The 19,173-nt window shown below is 37.7% G+C and overlaps 1 protein-coding gene across 3 annotated transcripts in view; it reads right to left on the bottom strand.

Annotated features, from left to right (window-relative positions):
• Nucleotides 1-19,173, bottom strand: part of SCAI (suppressor of cancer cell invasion) — a 116,599-nt gene that overhangs the window by 30,600 nt on the left and 66,826 nt on the right. For all 3 annotated transcript variants that reach the window (XM_027556256.1, XM_027556257.1, XM_027556258.1), the window contains 10 exons: nt 13,802-13,897; nt 13,182-13,268; nt 11,619-11,717; nt 8,329-8,425; nt 7,087-7,185; nt 6,781-6,933; nt 5,790-5,891; nt 4,768-4,869; nt 3,391-3,469; nt 1,455-1,554 (listed from right to left, as the gene is read on the bottom strand). In XM_027556256.1, coding sequence (XP_027412057.1) covers nt 1,455-1,554; nt 3,391-3,469; nt 4,768-4,869; nt 5,790-5,891; nt 6,781-6,933; nt 7,087-7,185; nt 8,329-8,425; nt 11,619-11,717; nt 13,182-13,268; nt 13,802-13,897 — 1,014 coding nt within the window. The remainder of the gene's footprint in view (nt 1-1,454; nt 1,555-3,390; nt 3,470-4,767; nt 4,870-5,789; nt 5,892-6,780; nt 6,934-7,086; nt 7,186-8,328; nt 8,426-11,618; nt 11,718-13,181; nt 13,269-13,801; nt 13,898-19,173) is intronic.

The following is a 19,173-nucleotide window of genomic DNA, read 5'->3' on the forward strand; positions in this document are numbered from 1 at the left end:
TCAGAAGTCAGCATTTAGGGACTTATCTAATATTTTTAAAAGTTCCTCCTAAGAACAGGTGAAAGTGAAAGTGAAGTGGCTCAGTTGTGTCCTACTCTTTGCGACCCTATGGACTGTAGCCTATCAGGCTCCTCAGTCCATGGAATTTCTAGGCAAGAGGACTGGAGTGGGTTGCCATTTAACACAACCTGATTTCTATTTCAATGAGTCTTTCAAAATCCATATCCAATTTAATATTTTTAAGCCACGGGTCCCCAAACTCTGGGATCTAATGCCTAATGATCTGAGTTAGAGCTGATATTATAATAATAATAAAAATAAAGTGCACAATGCATGTAATACGCTTGAATCATCCAAAATCCATCTCCTCCATCCTGTGCCATGGAAAAACTGTCTTCCACAAAACCTGTCCCTAGTGCTGAAAAGGTTTGGGACCGCTATTTTAAGCTATATCTCAATTTTGCAGACAGTAAGTGACGGCTCCCCCCTTACTATTGCCTACATTTTCCCTGAACATTTGCGTTGGAATCAGCTGGGGTGCTTGTTATAGATACGGATTCACTGATCCACGGAAGAACTACTGGACCCAAAGTCCAGTAACATGCATTTGAGGGTCACTTCTTTAGATCACAATATCGGTGTGCATGCTCCTTCCCCGGTTAGCGGACAATGCATGTATGTGTATAAATATTAATGTAAATGTAAATATACAAAATCATGTGTCAATGAGCAGTATCATCAAACCCCAATATATCTCAAATACAGGTTTTTCTAATATAAATCACTTACAAGTAAGGTCAACTATAGCACCAACACATGGCTTGGGGAATCTTTCACTATTACATGTATAATAATTGAAACATTTCCCTCTCTGCCCTTCCTTTGCCTTTAATTTGAAGAGCTATGTTTTTATGTAAAGTGTTATTAGAAACACAGTTTCAAGCAAGTCCAGTTTCCTCTGTAATAAAATTGCTATCTCTCAGCTAGAGAAATCCTAGAGCCAAAAACAGCCCAAGCAGTGAATGTGTTGAGCAAACATTCATGGATGAAATTTACCTGAAATCATACAGCTAACTTCAGTTTTGCTGTATTATACCAGAACCTTATAAGGTTTATAACAGAATCTTATGTTAAAATGTTTATGTTGATATTAACATGGATCATGTCCTGAATTATTATTTATGTACATATTTATTCCTCTTCCAACTTGAATGAATAGATATCCAGTGACTTAATGATGCCTGACATATAACAAATAGGCAATAAAAATTTTTTAAATATAAGCCAACAATTCTAAATGCCTAAGATAGTCAGAGCCTGAAATATTGCTGGAATCCAGATAAGTGTTATGAACAGTTGTCTGAGGGGACATTTCTAGTACTAGAAAACAGTCCCCACTTCACTTAAGATAGAATTTTAATTTTTATAATAGGGAAAGACACCTGAATACATACCAATGCATTTCCTTGTGGGACTGATTTCGTTTGTGGATGGCATCTCCATTTATAATATCTCGGTTACTATTAGTAAGTACCCCTCCAAAATCATAAGGACCTATAAAAACAGAAGGGAAGAATCCTAGACTTCAGTTGGAAAGTAACACTAATATGATGTTCAAATACAAAGGTACCGGGTGAATCTCTCACTGATACAAGTGGAAGATAATTTTAAAATTTTTTATTAATTTAAAATTTAACACTTCAATTTAACACAGAATTTAAATATTTCAGCATGTTGCCTGTTTCAGCATTTTAAAAGATCATTGTCATTAGTTCTTCAGATAATAATGAGAAACAAAACAAAAATCTACTGTATCCCATTATTCTGGGTTTTTTTTTTTTTTTTTTTAGCAAGGAATAGGATTTATTAGAGAGAAGGAAAGTACAAAGCTCTCAGCATAGACACTGAGAGCAGGGTTATTCTGGGTTAAAAAAAAAAAAAAGCGATGGAGAACTGGGATGTTCAAAATGATCTTTTCATTACAAGCAAAATTAAAATCTCAAGTTCAACAAATAAAATTACTTAGATAAAAGAGTTGCAGAATGAAGTCCTAATGATTTTTTAAAATATAATTTTAGGGCTTCCTTGGTGGCTCAGACAGTAAAGACTGCTTGCAATGTGGGAGACCAAGGTTCAATGATTTCTTAAATTTAATTTTAAGTGAGTCACTAATTGTAAAATGTAGGGGAATCTTTGAGTACGACTTGAAAATTCTCATTGACAAAAACTTCATGTAAAAAAAGAACTGTCAAATATCAGTGTAGGGGGAAAATTCATTATCATTACTATTTTATCAACCACTGTAATTCCAGTTCAGGAAATAGCCTTTTCCCACTGGTGCTATCAGTTAGTTAAACTCTTGTGTAAATGGAACAGCAAGTATGAGATGTGAGAAAAAATCTCTCTCAAAGGCCCATTCAGTTAGTACCTACTGTACTTTGAAAAAAGCAAAACAAGAGATATCAACATGATAGGTGGGGGTGCAGAATATTTGATTTAATGCCATGTTATAAGACATGGAAATATTTACAAATAAAATCATTAACTTCATTACCAAAAAACTAGTTCATGATTTTGCAACACTTTTAATATTAATGTTATGCTTTACCCCTTAAAAAACTACTGCAGTGAAAATACTGAGATTTATTTTGTTTTGTTTTCATTTTAACACTTTAAGAGGATCTGTAGGTCATGCAAGGAAGATGGCAGGGACATGCATTGTATAAAGGAATGCAAATTTCAACAAACAAATGAGGAGGAAAATGCTAAGGATGTTAAGAAAAAAATTTCTGTCCAGATAAAGATTTAACTGCCTTGTTTACTTCCAAGTTACTCATCAATTTCGACCAATTTCATATATTCTAAACTCATATGTTCTGGACCATTTCACGGTTTTATTCTGAAATAGCATCCCAATATTCTACAGATTAAATTGGTAAGACCAAAGAAAGGACACAAAACAAAATCATGTCAAGGACTTGAACTTTCACAGGTACAAAAGTGCACTGATTTCTACAAGACTGTCAGCCACAGTGAAGCCTCTGACCAGATTCTCTAACGCACAAAAGGCTCAGAAAAATTCAATGATGTGAAGCAGTAATTGGTTAGTCCCTGTATAATATATATATATATGTTTGCTTTTAGCAAATTTATTAGCGACGTATGTATGCAACATGTGAATTTACTGATGATTTTTTTAACTTCATGTATAAGACTTCAGCAAATAAAATAGGTATCTACAAGACTGCCAATTCAGCAAATAGACCAAGTTTCAAATTCAGGAGCCTCTCTAGAAAGCGTGAGACGGTTCGTGGGCTACGGGCCATCGCCTTGTAGAAAATAAAGAGAATTCAAGCCCTGCTCACAACAGGGAGCATTCCTTTATTGTACCTTCACTATCAGAACGACCTGTGGGGAAAACGCCAGTGGCTGACAGGTAAATCAGAAGCACGCTATTGGCAGGCAGCTCCTGAAATGAAAGAAAATCACACATACAAAACGACAAACAGAAAACAACAGTTTCATTGAAAGTTCGTGACATTTTAAAGTTGTGAGGAGGGCTTCCCTGGAGGCTCACAGGTAAAGAATCCACCTGTCAATGCAACAGACACAGGTTCGATCCCTGGTTTGGGAAGATTCCACGCGCAACTAAGCCCGGGGACTTATTAAACCATCCAATCGGCAGTAGTGACGGGCGGTGTGTACAAAGGGCAGGGACTTAATCAATGCAAGCTTATGACCCGCACTTACTGGGAATTCATCATTCATGGGGAATAACTGCAATCCCTGATCCCATCACTAACGGGGTTCAACGGGTTACCCACGCCTGCCAGCATAGGGTAGGCACACGCTGAGCCAGTCAGTGTAGTGCGCGTGCAGCCCCGGACGTCTAAGGGCGTCACAGACCTGGTATTGCTCAATCTTGGGTGGCTGAACGTCACTTGTCCCTCTAACCACAACTACTGGGCCCGTGCCCTCTAGAGCCTGTGCTCCCCAAGAAGAAAGGTCACTGCAATGAGAAGCCCGAGCACCCCAACTAGACAGTAGCCCTGCTCACTGCAAGTAGAGAAAAGTCCGTGTGACGACAAAGACACAGCACAGCCGAAAATAAATACACGAGCAAGTTGTGGGGGAAACGAGGACCTAATTTAACATATTATGGTCTTCTTCAAGAGAAAAATCATTCTTGTTACTTCCAACTTGCAATTGTCTACACAGCAGAGATTCATTAATCTGTAACTACAGCCCAAACTTTTGAAGATATTTTCTGCTTCAAAAACATCATTTAAAGAATGTTCTCTGAAAACTTAAATCAGAGACATAAAGATCCCGACTACAGGTCTAAAAGACAAGCTTCCGTCTGTGCCTTTCTCTATACAAACTGAGCGGAATCCCCTACTCCGTGGTTCTTTCAGATGACCAAAATGTTTCCCAGAGTAGCCTGAATTTGGAACACACTTACACAATCTGCTCCTGCTTTTCAGTTCTGCACTGACTGTTAGGCCTAAGCAGCTGAGTAAGAAAAATCCAGATGAAGTAGAATGATAATTAATCAATATTCTCATTAATTAATGGTAGGGATCATTCCTAATGTCATACGCAATTTCTACTCCAAAAATAGCTATGATTAGGATACTCTAAAGGCAGTTTTCATTTTCATATTTCTCCTAAATTCTTGACTCAAATATTCGAGAGACGAGTGACTCTCAGGTTCCATTTAAGCCATATTTTTCCCTTACATAGTAGGAAGTACTGGATGATATATACCTTAAAAGATGCTGCTAAGAAAGTGTATAGTTGGCTGAAGGTTGGCTTGTAGAGCAGATACTTGTGGGGGTTTTCTCGCCTGGTAGGCTTGTCAGCTGATTCCTATATTTACACACAGAAAACAATGCAAACACAGTTGGTCTTCTGCATCTGTAGGTTCCGCATCCATGGATTCACCCCACCACAGATAAAAAATATTCGAAAAATATTTTCCAGGAAGTTCCAAAAATCAAAACTTGAATTTGCTGTGCACCAGCAACTATATACATAACATTTACATTGTATTTACAGCTATTTACATATAATTTACATTCTGATAGATGTTATAAGTAATCTAGAGATGATTCAATGTATATGGGAGGATGTGTATAGGTTATATGTAAACATTATGCAAAAACTTTATATGAGGGACTTGAACATCTGAAAGTTTTGGTATCCAGAAGGTTCCTAGAACCAGTGCCTCGTGGATACAGAGGAATGACTATACAAAACACACCTGACGTGTGGATTATCAATGTCTACTTTTACCCTCCTCTTTATCAAATATCTTTTTTTAAAACTATCATTATGCTGATCTTTCTCTCCTGTGTCTCATCAGAGTTCTTTATTCACACTCGTGGCATTTGCTGAATAATAGCATTCCATGGACTGCAAGGAGATCCAACCAGTCCATTCTGAAGGAGATCAGCCCTGGGATTTCTTTGGAAGGAATGATGCTAAAGCTGAAACTCCAGTACTTTGGCCACCTCAGGTGAAGAATTGACTCATTGGAAAAGACTCTGATGCTGGGAGGGATTGGGGGCAGGAGGAGAAGGGACGACAGAGGATGAGATGGCTGGATGGCATCACTGACTCGATGGACGTTGAGTCTGAGTGAACTCCGGGGGTTGGTGATGGACAGGGAGGCCTGGCGTGCTGCGATTCATGGCATCACAAAGAGTTGGACATGACTGAGCGACTGATCTGAACTGAACTTATGAGGAGCAGAAGCAGCAAACTGCAAATGTAGGGAGAAAAATCACCTGCATTCCTGGTTTATTCATCTGGGAAGCTAAATTCATTGGCTCCCTTTCCAGGGCTTGTAACATCCGGAACATGTCAACAGTTAGTTCACTGAACTTAACCTGCAAGGAAAACAAGTCTGACCGTTAATGTAGTACACAGACCTTAAAGTGTTCAATCACATTGTTACTTTTGACTTTCATATGTACCTGATGACACTGGATAGTTTATTCTCCAGCATTTTATTATGAAAAAATTTAAAAGATAGAAAGTTGAAAAAAATTATACAGTGACACCCAAATGCTCAATAGCCAGATTCTATAACGTTAGCATTTCTTTATATTTGCTTTTTAACATCTTGCCCTATCTATTAATCCATCAATTTCCAGTTTTTTTTTTTTTTTTTTTCTGGCACACCACACTGCATGAGGGATCTTTCCCAATCAGGTATTGAAGTGGAAGTGCAGATCTTAACCACTTGGACCACCAGGGAAGTCCCCCCACAGGCAGATTTTTTTCTTTTTCTTTTAAAAAACAGTCATGTAAACACAGAGACCTATATTATATCCCATAAAACATGCTGGCTGTTGGCAAAACAATGAGGCTGAAGTACGACCATGGCCCATTTTAAAATCACTGTATTACATTTTGGCACCACATAATGTTTAAGTCTGTATCCTGGGAATACCCTGGCAGTCCAGTGTTTAGGACTCAGAGCTCTCATAGCTGAGGCCCTGATTTCAATCACTAGTTGGAGAACTAAGATACTCACAAGCCACATGGCATGGCAAAAAAACAAATATCCTTTTTCATATTAAATAATACTTCTACAGAACTTTATGTAGGCAAGGTTTTAATTTTGGGGGGGTTTGGGCAGTCTTATGGGATTAAGTTCTCCAACCAGGGACTGAACAGATGTTAGGATATTTACAAGGAAATCATAATTCTGTAACAATCAAAAGTGCTATTTTTAAGGTGAATTTTAAGCATAATTCCTTCACAATTCTTTACCTGGTTATTACAATTACCAATAATGAGTGCATCAGCCAGAGACAACTGTCCCACAATCATGCCTTGTTCCAGCAATGGGGCTCCTGTTTCAGCAAGGCGATTAGATGTGATAACAATGGTATTATCATCATTTAATACCATTACAGGGTCCGCCTGGAGAACAAGCAATACTGTAAGTGGTTTATAGCCAAGACAAAACATCAATGTAAGAAATTATTCCTTCTTTTTTACATATACAAATAAATATGTACACCACATATACATTTACTTAAATAATTCTGACAACCTTTCTTGCCAAGAACTGACCTCAATGAAAGCTGCTACTTCTTGAAGTACCAGGTTCCATTCCACTTGATCTTCAGTATTAAAGCGGTGAGTATAATCTTCAATTTCATCTGACAGTTCCTGATTTCCCAGTATCACAAAGGAAAAATGGTTACAGGAAAAAAACACAAAAGATAGCTATACTGTACTATAATCCTGATGGAAACTGTTATAGTTAAGAAGTTTGATTATTATCAATATACAGTACCAATTACAACCAAAACAAAGAGTGAAAATCACATGAACTTGCTTCAAAATCAAAAATTCCAAAATGATACACATCAATAAGATCTTCATAGACACCTAGTGACACACACTACTCAGTGCTAATCAGCAATGACTTTATTAAAAAGAAACTCTTAAAGGTAAACCCCCCAATTTTTAACATTAAAAAAATGAACACAAATTCTTTGGATTCACATCATACTGTTTCTTTTGGAAACAGTCCTATGAGTAACTGGCGATACAGGAAGAAAGTGTGTCAAAACTAGCACGTTATACTGAATCACTTTGCTAGATACCTGAAACTAACACAGTACAGTAAATTAACTATACTTCATTAAAAAAAAAAACCAAAACATTAGTATGTTATACTGAATCCCTCTGCTTTATACCTGAAAATAAGACAATACTGTAAATCAACTGCACTTCAATTAAAAAAAATTAGCATGTTATACTTAAGCACCAAAAAAATCAAGACATATACCACTGAAATCACTAACTGAATACAGAGTGTAACCAGAACGTAGCAAGGAATAATTACAGAGATTAAGTGAATGTAGAATGCAGTTAACTCTGATTACCTGAATTACTGAAGGACAGAATGAAGAACACATACTAAAAGAAGGAATAACCAAAACTCATTCATACAACACCTTTATAAAACATTCTGTACTTGTTCTTAACCTAACTTTTCAATTATTTTATCTTAAACTAAATATTTTAACTTTTGTTTGCATTTGCCAACCATTCATTAATGAATGATGAAATGTAAAATGAGCTGAGGGGACAAAAGCAAGAAATTAATACAATTATCTCTGGTAAGTGTGTTTGAAACATGAAGAGAGTTGCAAAAATTTTTTGTCATTACCCTTGTCAGAAGTTACCATGCTCTGAAAGTTGTAATGATTTAGATTATCAAAATTATTTTAACCGTATCTATTTTAAAAAACAAAATTACCAAAAAATAATTAGAAAACAGGATTTTAATTAAAATACATTTACCTTTACCAGATCCTTCACAACATCCATTTTGTTGAGAAGAAGACAAACTACTATAAATCTTGCATAGTATCGTAGCTTCTTAACTACCAACTCAGGTCTGTGGTAGATTAAAGGAAAATTATTCATTACATTAAAAACAAAATTATGTGACTTGATTTTTCTAACTTTCTGATAGTTTTTAAACTCTTTTGATCCTGTTTTGCACAGTTATAAACAGTTTCATATAATCTATAGTTTTTAAATACATTTTTTACCAATGATTCATTACATTGTTCATTCATACATTAATTTATTCAACAACTATCTACTGAAACTTAGATGCACCAGGTACCATGTTAAATAGTAGATTAAAATTATTAAAAAAAGAAACGATATCATAGTCCCTTCCTCACAGATCTTATAGACAGAAACGTATGTAAAATATAGAGGAGACAGATAAATACTTAAAACAGTGGAATAAATATTACAATGATAGCGCTGCAGTGAAAAGGAAAAGAAGAGGAATGCGTTTTTCTTTTCTTTCCTGAGAATGAAGAAAGAGAAGAGGGGGCAGGCCTGGTCACATCTAGTTTTTATTTTAACCATTCCTAATCTGCAGCCTGTAACTAAATTTGCTTTTCTGCCCCAGATTCTTCACGGGGTGGGGGAATAACACAGTTCTGGAGGCAGAAGCCTACTGTGTTCTCCCCTAGGCTGGCTGAGGATTTTAAGCCACCTTTCTATTTCCTCCAAACTCTGTCTCCATATTTTTTTAATTCGGCTTCAGAGGGCAGAGAAAGTCAAGATTTTGGCAGCATCAATAGGAGAAACAAAACATGCTATTTGAGCCCACAGAACTGGATCTTGGTGAGAGAAGGCTTCCCAGAGAGAGTAATGTTTATATTAAGACAATAAATAGGAAGACAAGAAGACAGTAGGCAGGAAAATACGAGGTCATCCACTCAATACACTTGAGAGGCAATCCTATCAAGCCTGAAAACTTGAATGACGGCCCCCAGCCCTGCCTGCTGCAGAAGAAGTCCTCATGTGAATCTCACTGGGAAGGGTCCACATCAAGTCCTCCTCATAAGCATCAAGACTGGGATGCGGCCAAGTTTTCAAGTTCAGATCCACATTTTCCACTATCAAACAAAACTCCAGTACTGTCACTGCCAGAGGGGCCATCAAGACTCTCTCTGACAAAGTCCTTCTGGCATGCCAGAATTGCAGCCTTGTCCAACCTGCTAGGACCACTAATTGTAAGATGCTGACTCTTGACACATCTGCCTGAGAAACTGTTTTTCAAGACTGCAACGTCTCCCTCCAGCCTCTGTACACTCAGAAACTTCACCTTCTCCATGTCTTAACTCTAACCAGGTTCAGCCTTCGTCCTTCATAACCATTGGGGCTTACAGCTCGGACAAGTGATTATGTGCAAACGTCTCCTACACTCAACAGGACAGGCCGTGGAACAGAGACATTCTGAGAGCTGTCTGCATTTGGTGACAGGCAGTCACCGTGGTGATCGGTGGAACGTACCACTCCTCCTGGCTTTGACATATTCCTTCGGTACTGAGACGATGCAGGGAGAACTTGACCTCTGGAGGAGAGATGCCTCTTAAAGCAACTGTGAAATTGTGGAATACTTTCTTACTTAGTTTTAATCTACCAGCTGTTGGTTTTAGCAGCTGTCACCAACTGCTACCTTGATGGCCCCCAGCCCTGTGTGAACTAAGAAACAACCAATTTTACCAACTGAACAAACTCCTTCCTAAAGTATAGGGAACAAAATCAAGATTTTATATACTGAAGTGTCCTTTGACTCTAAGTTAGTTTGATTCTGAGCCTAAGAGATTTCATTGTCCTGGTTCCAAACAATTCTAGCTCAGTTCATCTGCCCAGCTCTAGGAGGCAGCACAGAGAAACAAGTCATATGAGCTGGTTTGCTCTTAGGACAGTAAGTGATTTTATTAAGTCAAACTATTGGGTTTTAAGCCAAGGGACCTAAGACCAATTTCCCTTGTGTCAAATTAGAAAATGCATAAAAGTGAATTATGCAAGGTATTTTACTATTGCTTAAAATAGGTCTTTGCTTATATGTATTTTTCACTCAATAAAGTGTTACATACCCCTTCTGTATTTTTGAGAGATAATTTATCTCATCAAGAATTCAGAGAAATTATACAACATGAATGCAAAAAAAAAAAAAGGGGGGGGGGGGACTTGGAAGAAATGTATCTGTAGTGAAAATATGTGAAGCAAGCCATAAGAAATTCTGAAAGAAAAGTAACTGATGCAACTTCATGAAGTAAGGCAAAGCCAAAAAGACCTGGGGGGAAAATGTAGAATTCAGCGTCTACATACCTTGTTTCAAGCAAATTTCTCCAGACAAGTCTGAACAAGATTTGCAAGGGAATGAAGGGGATTTACCAGAGTGGGGCTTTCCCCAAAATGTTGCTATTTAGCTGGAAAGCTTATGACAGCCAACCACAAAGTATTCTCTAGAAAAATGTCAAAACTACATTTTATTCTTTTTCTAACAGAATATAATCTTTTCACTTAGATAATGACTGTGAGTTCTGTTACTGGGAGTAGGGAGAATATTCAGATCTTTCAACAATTCTTGAATCCTAGCAACAAAGATTCTCCAGCAGATTCCTGATTTCAACAACTCTATCCTCATCTGAATCTACCTGTACCCCAAATGTGTCTGAGACTCCCATGAAAAGGTAATCATCTAAAAAAGATGATTGTACAGCTTCTTTTCATTTTCTTCTCCTACCCAAGCCGGACACATAATAAGTGGGGATGAATAACTTTAACATGACTTTTTTTCCATAACAGTGAAGCTACATGACTGTAAAATGGTATTGGATTTATAAAAGAAAAATCAAACACCATTATACATTTTTCTTTAGTCCCTATGTGACAGTTTCCAATAGGTTTTGAACGTATACAGACTAAGATGATATAGGCTACAGAACAAAGGTATCCGCTAAGCCTCATTTTGGAGCTGTTTCTTTTCTATGAAACTTCATGTGACCCCAATCTCTGATAAAGAAATAACCCACCCTTCTTTGGGCTCTGACCCTAGCCTGGTATTGTGACATCTCTCACAACATCCATGATATTTACTGCTTTTAGGTAACACACTTCCATATGCTTAAGAAGGCCTCATATATAGCAGGCATTCAATAAAGCCCATTAAATGAATAAAAGTTATAAACAAATGCATGCTTTTCTGCCTAATTTCCACACACTAAAAAGTTTCAGTGCTTTATCTTCCTCTTTCTAAAACAGAAGGTGCATACCTGTCCTCTTTATTGACTTGAGAATAGTAAGATCTCTGTCTGATTGCAGAATAGAAGGAGAAAGCCTCATTCAGATAGCTGGTCTCAGATGTGCGTAGGCTATGAGAGAGAAAGAAAAACTTAAGTATGACAGTGTCTCAGACTCTTCACCATGATAAATACTTGTTTTGTTACTCCTCTCTTCCTCTACTGGAAGGGATGGGAACGACTACACTAGATTTGAATCACCAAAGCAATAATCGTATTACCCATAAGATGTATGAAAAGAATAATAATTATAATTAAAAAAAAAATACCTCCCCTCTGCTCCCAAGCCTTTTTTGATAGCAACCCAAAGTACACATTATTCTCATTCTTCAAAGGGCTTCTCCAAACAGCATTCTACTCACTTAAATCTTTCCTGGGATTAAAGGCCTGGGACCAGTGGACTGACAAATGGACCCTGATCTGTGTTAATCTTCATAGGATGCTGATAAGTTTGATTTTTTATTCAACATTTCTAGTTTGTTTGTTTTTTAATTGAAGTATAGTTGGTAGCTCAGCTGGTAAAGAATCCACCTTCAATGCAGAAGACCCCGGTTCAGTTCCTGGGTTGGGAAGATCTGCTGGAGAAGGCATTAGGCTACCCAATCCTGTATTCTTGGGACTCCCTGGTGGCTCAGACGGTAAAGAATCTACCTGAAATGTGGAAGACCTGGGTTCAATCCCTGGGTTTGGGAGATTCCCTAGAGGAGGGCATGGCAACCCACTCCAGTAGTCTTGCCTGGAGAATCACCATGGACAGAGGAGCCTGGCAGGCTATATAGTCCATGGGGGTGCAAAGAGTTGGACATGACTGAGAGACTAAGCACAGCACATAGTTACACACAATAACATCGCTAGTTTTACAAGGGATTTCTTAAGAAAATATCCTACCAGGAAAAGTGATTTTAATGGTGGGAATCTGAGTGGCATGCCAAAAGACAGGAAGAGGAAGGAATTCTCTGGCCAACTAAACTACAAATGGTCCAAGCCTTTTATGAAATGCCTGATACAACTTAATGATAACGCGATGTCTGGATCCTAAATGGAGCTCTCTTCTTTCATTGACACAGGGGTGGGACTATACAGATGTAGTCAAAATATCTTTATTGACTTCATGTACCTTTCAGACATAGCATACAAGGATTGGTTTTAAAGTATCCTCCTGAAAACCACTCATTCAAACAAACATACCAGTTATGTTATGTCTCCGGAAAGGATCAAGATTCAAGTGAAGCCATTAAGAACCATAAATTCATTTAGTATTTTTCTTATCTAAAACCAAGGGTCATACTCCTTTAAGTTTACAAATGAATCTGACCGAATGAACTGTTTGGAAGGTGAGCCTTTGAAGCAAATAATGTCACTTTGATTATGGAAGGTCACTTTAAAATGCTGTCTTAATCAAGATGATCTGAACTATTAGAATTTCAAGTGTAACTCGTCCGCGTTCCCTCCTGCTGGATATGCACTGATGCATACTCCTGCATGCTGTGTTTGAATCCGGAGCGCGCTTTATCTCCCCACTCGCAGCTCACTTACTAATAATGGTAGTAGAGCTGCCCGATCTTAGAAGCAATTTCCCCTATTTGCCACCGCTTCAAGCCGTACCGATTATCCAAGACTTGTCTGTTTTACACAGGAGATAAGAAAATAGAAATGAGAGACTATAAATTTCAAAAATAACCAAATGTGTTAATTTCACAGGATAGAGTATCACGCAATTCACCATGAAATTTTGAGTACATAAACTGAAATTCATGAATTTTTCATGAGATTTTAACATAAGCACTCAAATTCAAAAACCATTTATAAAGTGTCTATTTAGAGTATACTGAAATACAAAAATAAACTTCTCTGAGCTACGTTCATGGAAATTAGAAGCAACCCCCTCCCCCAATAGCTTTGGCCAATAAACAATACCTATTTCAGGATGAAATCATGAATCTGCCTACCTACTTAATCTGAATCATTTCAAATATGATATTGTCTTTAAAAGTCAGATACTATTACACTTGAAAAACTTAAATAAATAGGGGGAAAAAATCAATTTATTTTCTTTTGGTAACAAAGATGAAATGAGATACACGAAGAGATAAAAAGCACTGAGGTAGTAACAGTCAAAACTGTGACTAACAAAAAAAACTTTAAAAATTCTTTACCGATGCTGCTGCTGGAATTTCCAGAGTTTGGTGTAAACATCAAAAGTTCTTCCAAAATAGGACTGCCACTGCTTCTGTCCATATTGTGGCAAATCTCTGTAATGACAAGTAAACATCTATTAATTTTAAAACTCGGATACTCCTTGGAAATTAAGTCTTGTGATGATACAAACTGGCCCGATTTAAAGCATTTTCAATTCAGGCTTATTTATTTTTAAAAGTTACAATTTTTAGAGCAAAAACAGTTGTATTGTGGGGGTCTAGGACACGTTCTTTCTTGTTTCTCTTTCCTGCCTCTAACAGTTCATTCTTCATCTCCTCTGTAGATCCTCTCCCCTGACCTTGGGTGATCTTATATACTGTTAACTTCCACGTCTGTCTTCAGCTAAGAACTTAGCACTTGGAAAAACACTGCGTTAGGGAGGAAATCTAGAAGTGGATATGCAGGTGGTGGTGGTGTTCTCAACTGCTCCCGCCCCTCCCAAACGTGAAACTATATATCCTTGTCCTTGGGCTTGGTTATATAACTTGCTGTGGCCAATGAAATGTTATCTACAACATGTCTGAGAAGAAGATATAAGAAGTATTACATGATTCAGCATTTTTACTTTTCTCTCTGAACTAAGACCAAGATAAGGCTGTTCTTCAGCCTGGAACACAGAGTTAAACACATTTAATGGGGCCTCAGAACTGCAGACAACTTGTAGCTTAACATGAGAGTCAGAAAGAAATCCCTAGTAAGGTACTAAAATTTTGGAGTTATTACAGCAGCCTTCTTTAGGAAAAGCTGCTAAAAAAGAAACCAGAACCAGGACTGAGTTATTGCCCTAAGAAATAGTATGGGACACCGGCACTGGGATTGAAACTGTTACTGAAGGCTAACATATAACACAGAGGCAAAATGCATTTGCCTGCAATAACTTGGAAAGTAGATAACGTGACTAATGAACTTGTGGATTTATACAAATACACCAGGGAACAGTATGCTATTAGACACACTTCACAAAATACCAGAAAGATAAACTCACTAAAGAACTAGCTGCAAGTAGGGCTGAAAAGGAAAAAAGGAAATCCACAAACTCCAGAACTTTCAATACTGAAAAGCACAATTTTTAATGTGTTAGATGTAAAAGACCCAACTGAGAAATGATAGCTATAAATGCCACCTAAGACAGTCTCATCCCTAGGGGAAAACCTCTTCATGAAAGCTTGTGAAAACATTTATGAAAGTGGCCCCAAGTACATTCTTTCAAAGGGACAAAATAGATGTGGAGAAAGAATCAAAGGATTTGGCTGTCTTGTAGAAGCCTGATAAACTCAAGGTATTTGTAACAGAGTCTACAAGAGAAAGAGGGAAGTGTCTCAAAATATTGTAGGTTTAGCTATTGGTATATGGAGGCTAACCTAAACCAAACAGATAGAGCCAACGAAATCTTGAGAGCATTTCATGTCAAAAAGGAATAATAATCACTCACTGATTAGAGCATGGTACACTTATCTCACTCATGCAACTGTGGACAGCCAGTAGTGGATGGTCTCCCTTGAATGTCCAGCCTGGCTGGTGGCTAGGGTGCCGGGCCACGTGTTTCTCATCATAAAACAGGCTACCTCTGTTTACACGAGGGTGGTTGCAAGGATCCCAAGAGTAGCAAAACAGAGGGTGGCTCTGTTGTGCAATTTTCTTTTCAAGTCTCTGCATCATATTTGTACTGTCCCATCAGCCAAAGCAAATTCATGGCCCAGCCCAGTGTCAGTGTGAGACGGAGATAACTCATGGGCATAGACAAGGGGAAGGGAATGACTTTTATAAACAATCTGTGAGAGACTTTATCTTTTTCTTTTATTTCAATTTTGAAAATAAGTCTCTTAGAAAACAAAAATACTATACAGTGTATAAAACAAGAAATAAAAAAATAAGCTTATTGCTTTTTCCTTCTAGTCCCCAGAAATAACCACAATTAAAAATGCATTTTCTATATACATTTAAATATGTCAGTCTTTCTATTGTTTTACATAAGTGGGATCACACTAAATATAATATTCTGTAACATGCCTTTTTAATTTAATATATCACATGTTTCTTTAATGCAGATAGAGTTATATCAATATTTACTGTGTATAATATAGTATATAATGAATCAATTTACTCAACCAATCTCTTCCTGATGGACATTTACACTGCTTCCAGCTTTTCCCTGTCATAAAAATGCTGCAATAAACATTATCCTACTAATAAACTTGAAGAGTTATATGATATGAATAATAGGCAAATTTCTGTAAGTGGAATGAGTAAAAGAAGATTTGCATTTCTGTACCAGATGTTCCCTGGTGGCTCAGATGGTAAAACATCTGCCTACAATGCGGGAGACCCGGGTTCAATCCCTGGGTCGGGAAGATCCCCTGGAGAAGCATATGGCAACCCACTCCAGTACTCTTGCCTGGAAAATCCCATGGACAGAGGAGCGTTGTAGGCTACAGTCCATGGGATCGCAAAGAGTCGGACACGACTGAGTGACTTCACATACATACATACATACACACCAGATGTTAAGACAATGAGGAAAAAAGCAAAAGGTTTTTCTACCCAAACTTTTCAGATACTACAAGAGTGAGCTAGTAACTTCAGTTTTAAATTTATTCCCATTACCCTATTAGGATAAGGAGAAACTCATTTCAGATTACAGAACAGGTTAACTATAGATACTACTGATAATTTCTAAATTCATCCCAAGTTTTTATCTTTTTTACATCTCCATGGATCTCTAGTGAGACGTTGCATTAGGAAGAGCTAATAAGTTATTTTTAAATTGAAATTGCTGCTAGAATCTTTAAGACTCTTATCAAGTAGTTACTGCTAGGAAGACTGTATTTTATATAAAAGCTTTAGACAACATTAACTTCAGGGAAACTGACAACCCTTGAGTGTTTGTGAGATACCATGTAAAGTCTCCAGGCAAACTTTCAACTAGGCATTTGCCTACAAGTTCTTTTGCATTTTCAAAACTGACAGATTTAATAAACCTAAGTAATACATCATATTAAGGGAGAAAACAGAATTAGAGCTCAGTATTTTATTTCACGACTACATAATTTCAGGTGTTTAGTGGAAATGGTTTTAGGGGAAGGGACTTCTCCATGAAGGCTAAAAGCACAAAAAAGTGGTCTAAAAGATTAGAACAAGGTTCCAAACATAAGTTGTAATGTACAAGTATTTTCTGATTTATAGCTGTGAACAATGTTTACTAGATTCTATACTATTTTCATTGAAAGAATTTACAGCATCTACCACTCCAATATGAAGTATCAGCTATAAAGACAGCAATTTCTTTTTCAAAATATGGTTTAAGTTTTTTAAAAAAACCTCCTAAAGGACAAGTCCTATGGTCACCCTTTTTCTAGTGAAACATACCATAGAAGCTAATATTCAAACAACTCTCATACGATGAGTCTAAACAAAATTAACTAATATACCTTATAAAGAGTTTTAGATAAATTCCTCTACTATTCAGAGCTTGATTCTAGTTTTAAACTCTGAATATATCATTTGGTCATTATTACTGTCAGTAGAGATGGGAAATTAATGGTCCATGGAATTAAATTAAATGGGGCTGTGTGAATTAGCCCATAAGCTAAATGACCTTATATTTCACATTTTGCAAAAGCACCTATGTTATAAATTGGCTGGTCATATTCTTTTCACAAGTCTTGAGAGGAAACTGAAAGTATGACACTAATCTCACTCTCTTTTAAAATCCTCAATTCTATCAACAAAAAGTTGGGAGAACATGAGAAGAAATGTAGTGGGGATGATTAAACCTACTTCTGAGAGATGATTCAAATGTAAAGTTGAGATGTCAAATCATAGGAACTTTCTTACAAGTTTCTACAAATCAACCATCTTTACTAAAGTGAATTTGCTAGGATCACTGATACCTGTAGCATGTGTGCGTGCTAAGTCACTTCAGTTACGTCCGACTCTTCGCAACCCCATGAACTGTAGCCCACTAGACTCCTCTGTCCATGGAATTCATCCACAATGATGCCTACTGACACCTAATCCAACAGCCACTTTCTAGTCCTCAGATCAGTCCTCCTTAGAGGGTCACCTTCCTAGAGGTTCCCTATTGGCTCACCACTTCTTCAGCATCTTGTAATTCTTTCTTCTTTCTGTTCTAACGGTCTCTTTCATTAGCTCCTCTTTCTTTAGTCTGGTCCTAAAATGCATGGCTTCTTCAGCAAAATGTTAGTCGCTTCAGTCATGTTCAATTCTTTGTGACCCCATGGACTGTAGCCCTCCAAGCTGTTCTGTCCATGGAATTCTCCAGGCAAGAGTACTGGAGTGGGTTGCCATCTCCTTTTCTAGGGGATCTTTCCAACCCAGGGACAGAACCTGGGCTGCTGCTGCTGCTGCTAAGTCACTTCGGTCGAGTCAGACTCTGTGCGACCCCACAGACGGCAGCCCACCAGGCTCCCCCGTCCCTGCCATCTCCTGCACTGCAGGCAGATATGTGCAAATATATGTAAATACACATACATACTACAATGAGAAGCAGAGAGCTTAAATGGGTTGCCCAGGAACTCATGGCCAGTTAACTGTTGAGCTATGACTGAAATTCATAACCCCTTTGAGTCTGTAATCTAATACTCTCTCCTTTCTGCCATAGAGAAAAACAACCCAGATTTTGATTCTACATTAGTGAAGTCCTTCTCTGGGAGCTCACTCTTGGGATGCCATTGACAGCAACATTTTGACTTGTTTTGACAACAAGTTGTGTCCTAATAAGCAGGAGATTAGGGCTCACAGAGAGTCACCCGGGATGCACTTGAGGCCAGAGCAAGAAAATGGCCATTTGCAAACCAAGGAGAAGAGGCCTCAGAATGAACCAACTCTACCAACATGTTGATCTTGGATTTCCAGCCTCTAGAGCTGTCAGAGAATAAATTTCCGTTGTTTAAGCTACCTAGTATGTGGCATTTTGTTATGATAGCCCTAGCAAACTAATATAATAAGTGATAAGGAAGCCTTCAAATCCCAAAATACGAGTGGGTGGGAACAAATTGCCAATAGCCAAAAGACCTGAAGGCTATCAGCATCTGTGCAGGAAGACAGACCAGAAACCATGGGGACAGAGGATGGACCGTGAAGAAGAAAATCCCCAAAACAGCCAGCATGTATTCACCAGAAAGCACAGTGGACCATTCTGAGGACAGAAGCTAAAAGGGGGAGGAATTTTGCCTGGGCCAATAGCCACGTGTGGCTACTGAGTACTTGAAATATGTCTAATTTGAACTGAAATGTGTGAAAGTATAAACTATTCAGTGTACTTCAAAAACTCTGTATAAAAAAAAGAGTATGTAAAAGATCTCAATAC

The sequence above is a fragment of the Bos indicus x Bos taurus genome, chromosome 11 (assembly GCF_003369695.1).
Source record: "Bos indicus x Bos taurus breed Angus x Brahman F1 hybrid chromosome 11, Bos_hybrid_MaternalHap_v2.0, whole genome shotgun sequence".
In the NCBI taxonomy this organism is placed as follows: domain Eukaryota; kingdom Metazoa; phylum Chordata; class Mammalia; order Artiodactyla; family Bovidae; genus Bos; species Bos indicus x Bos taurus.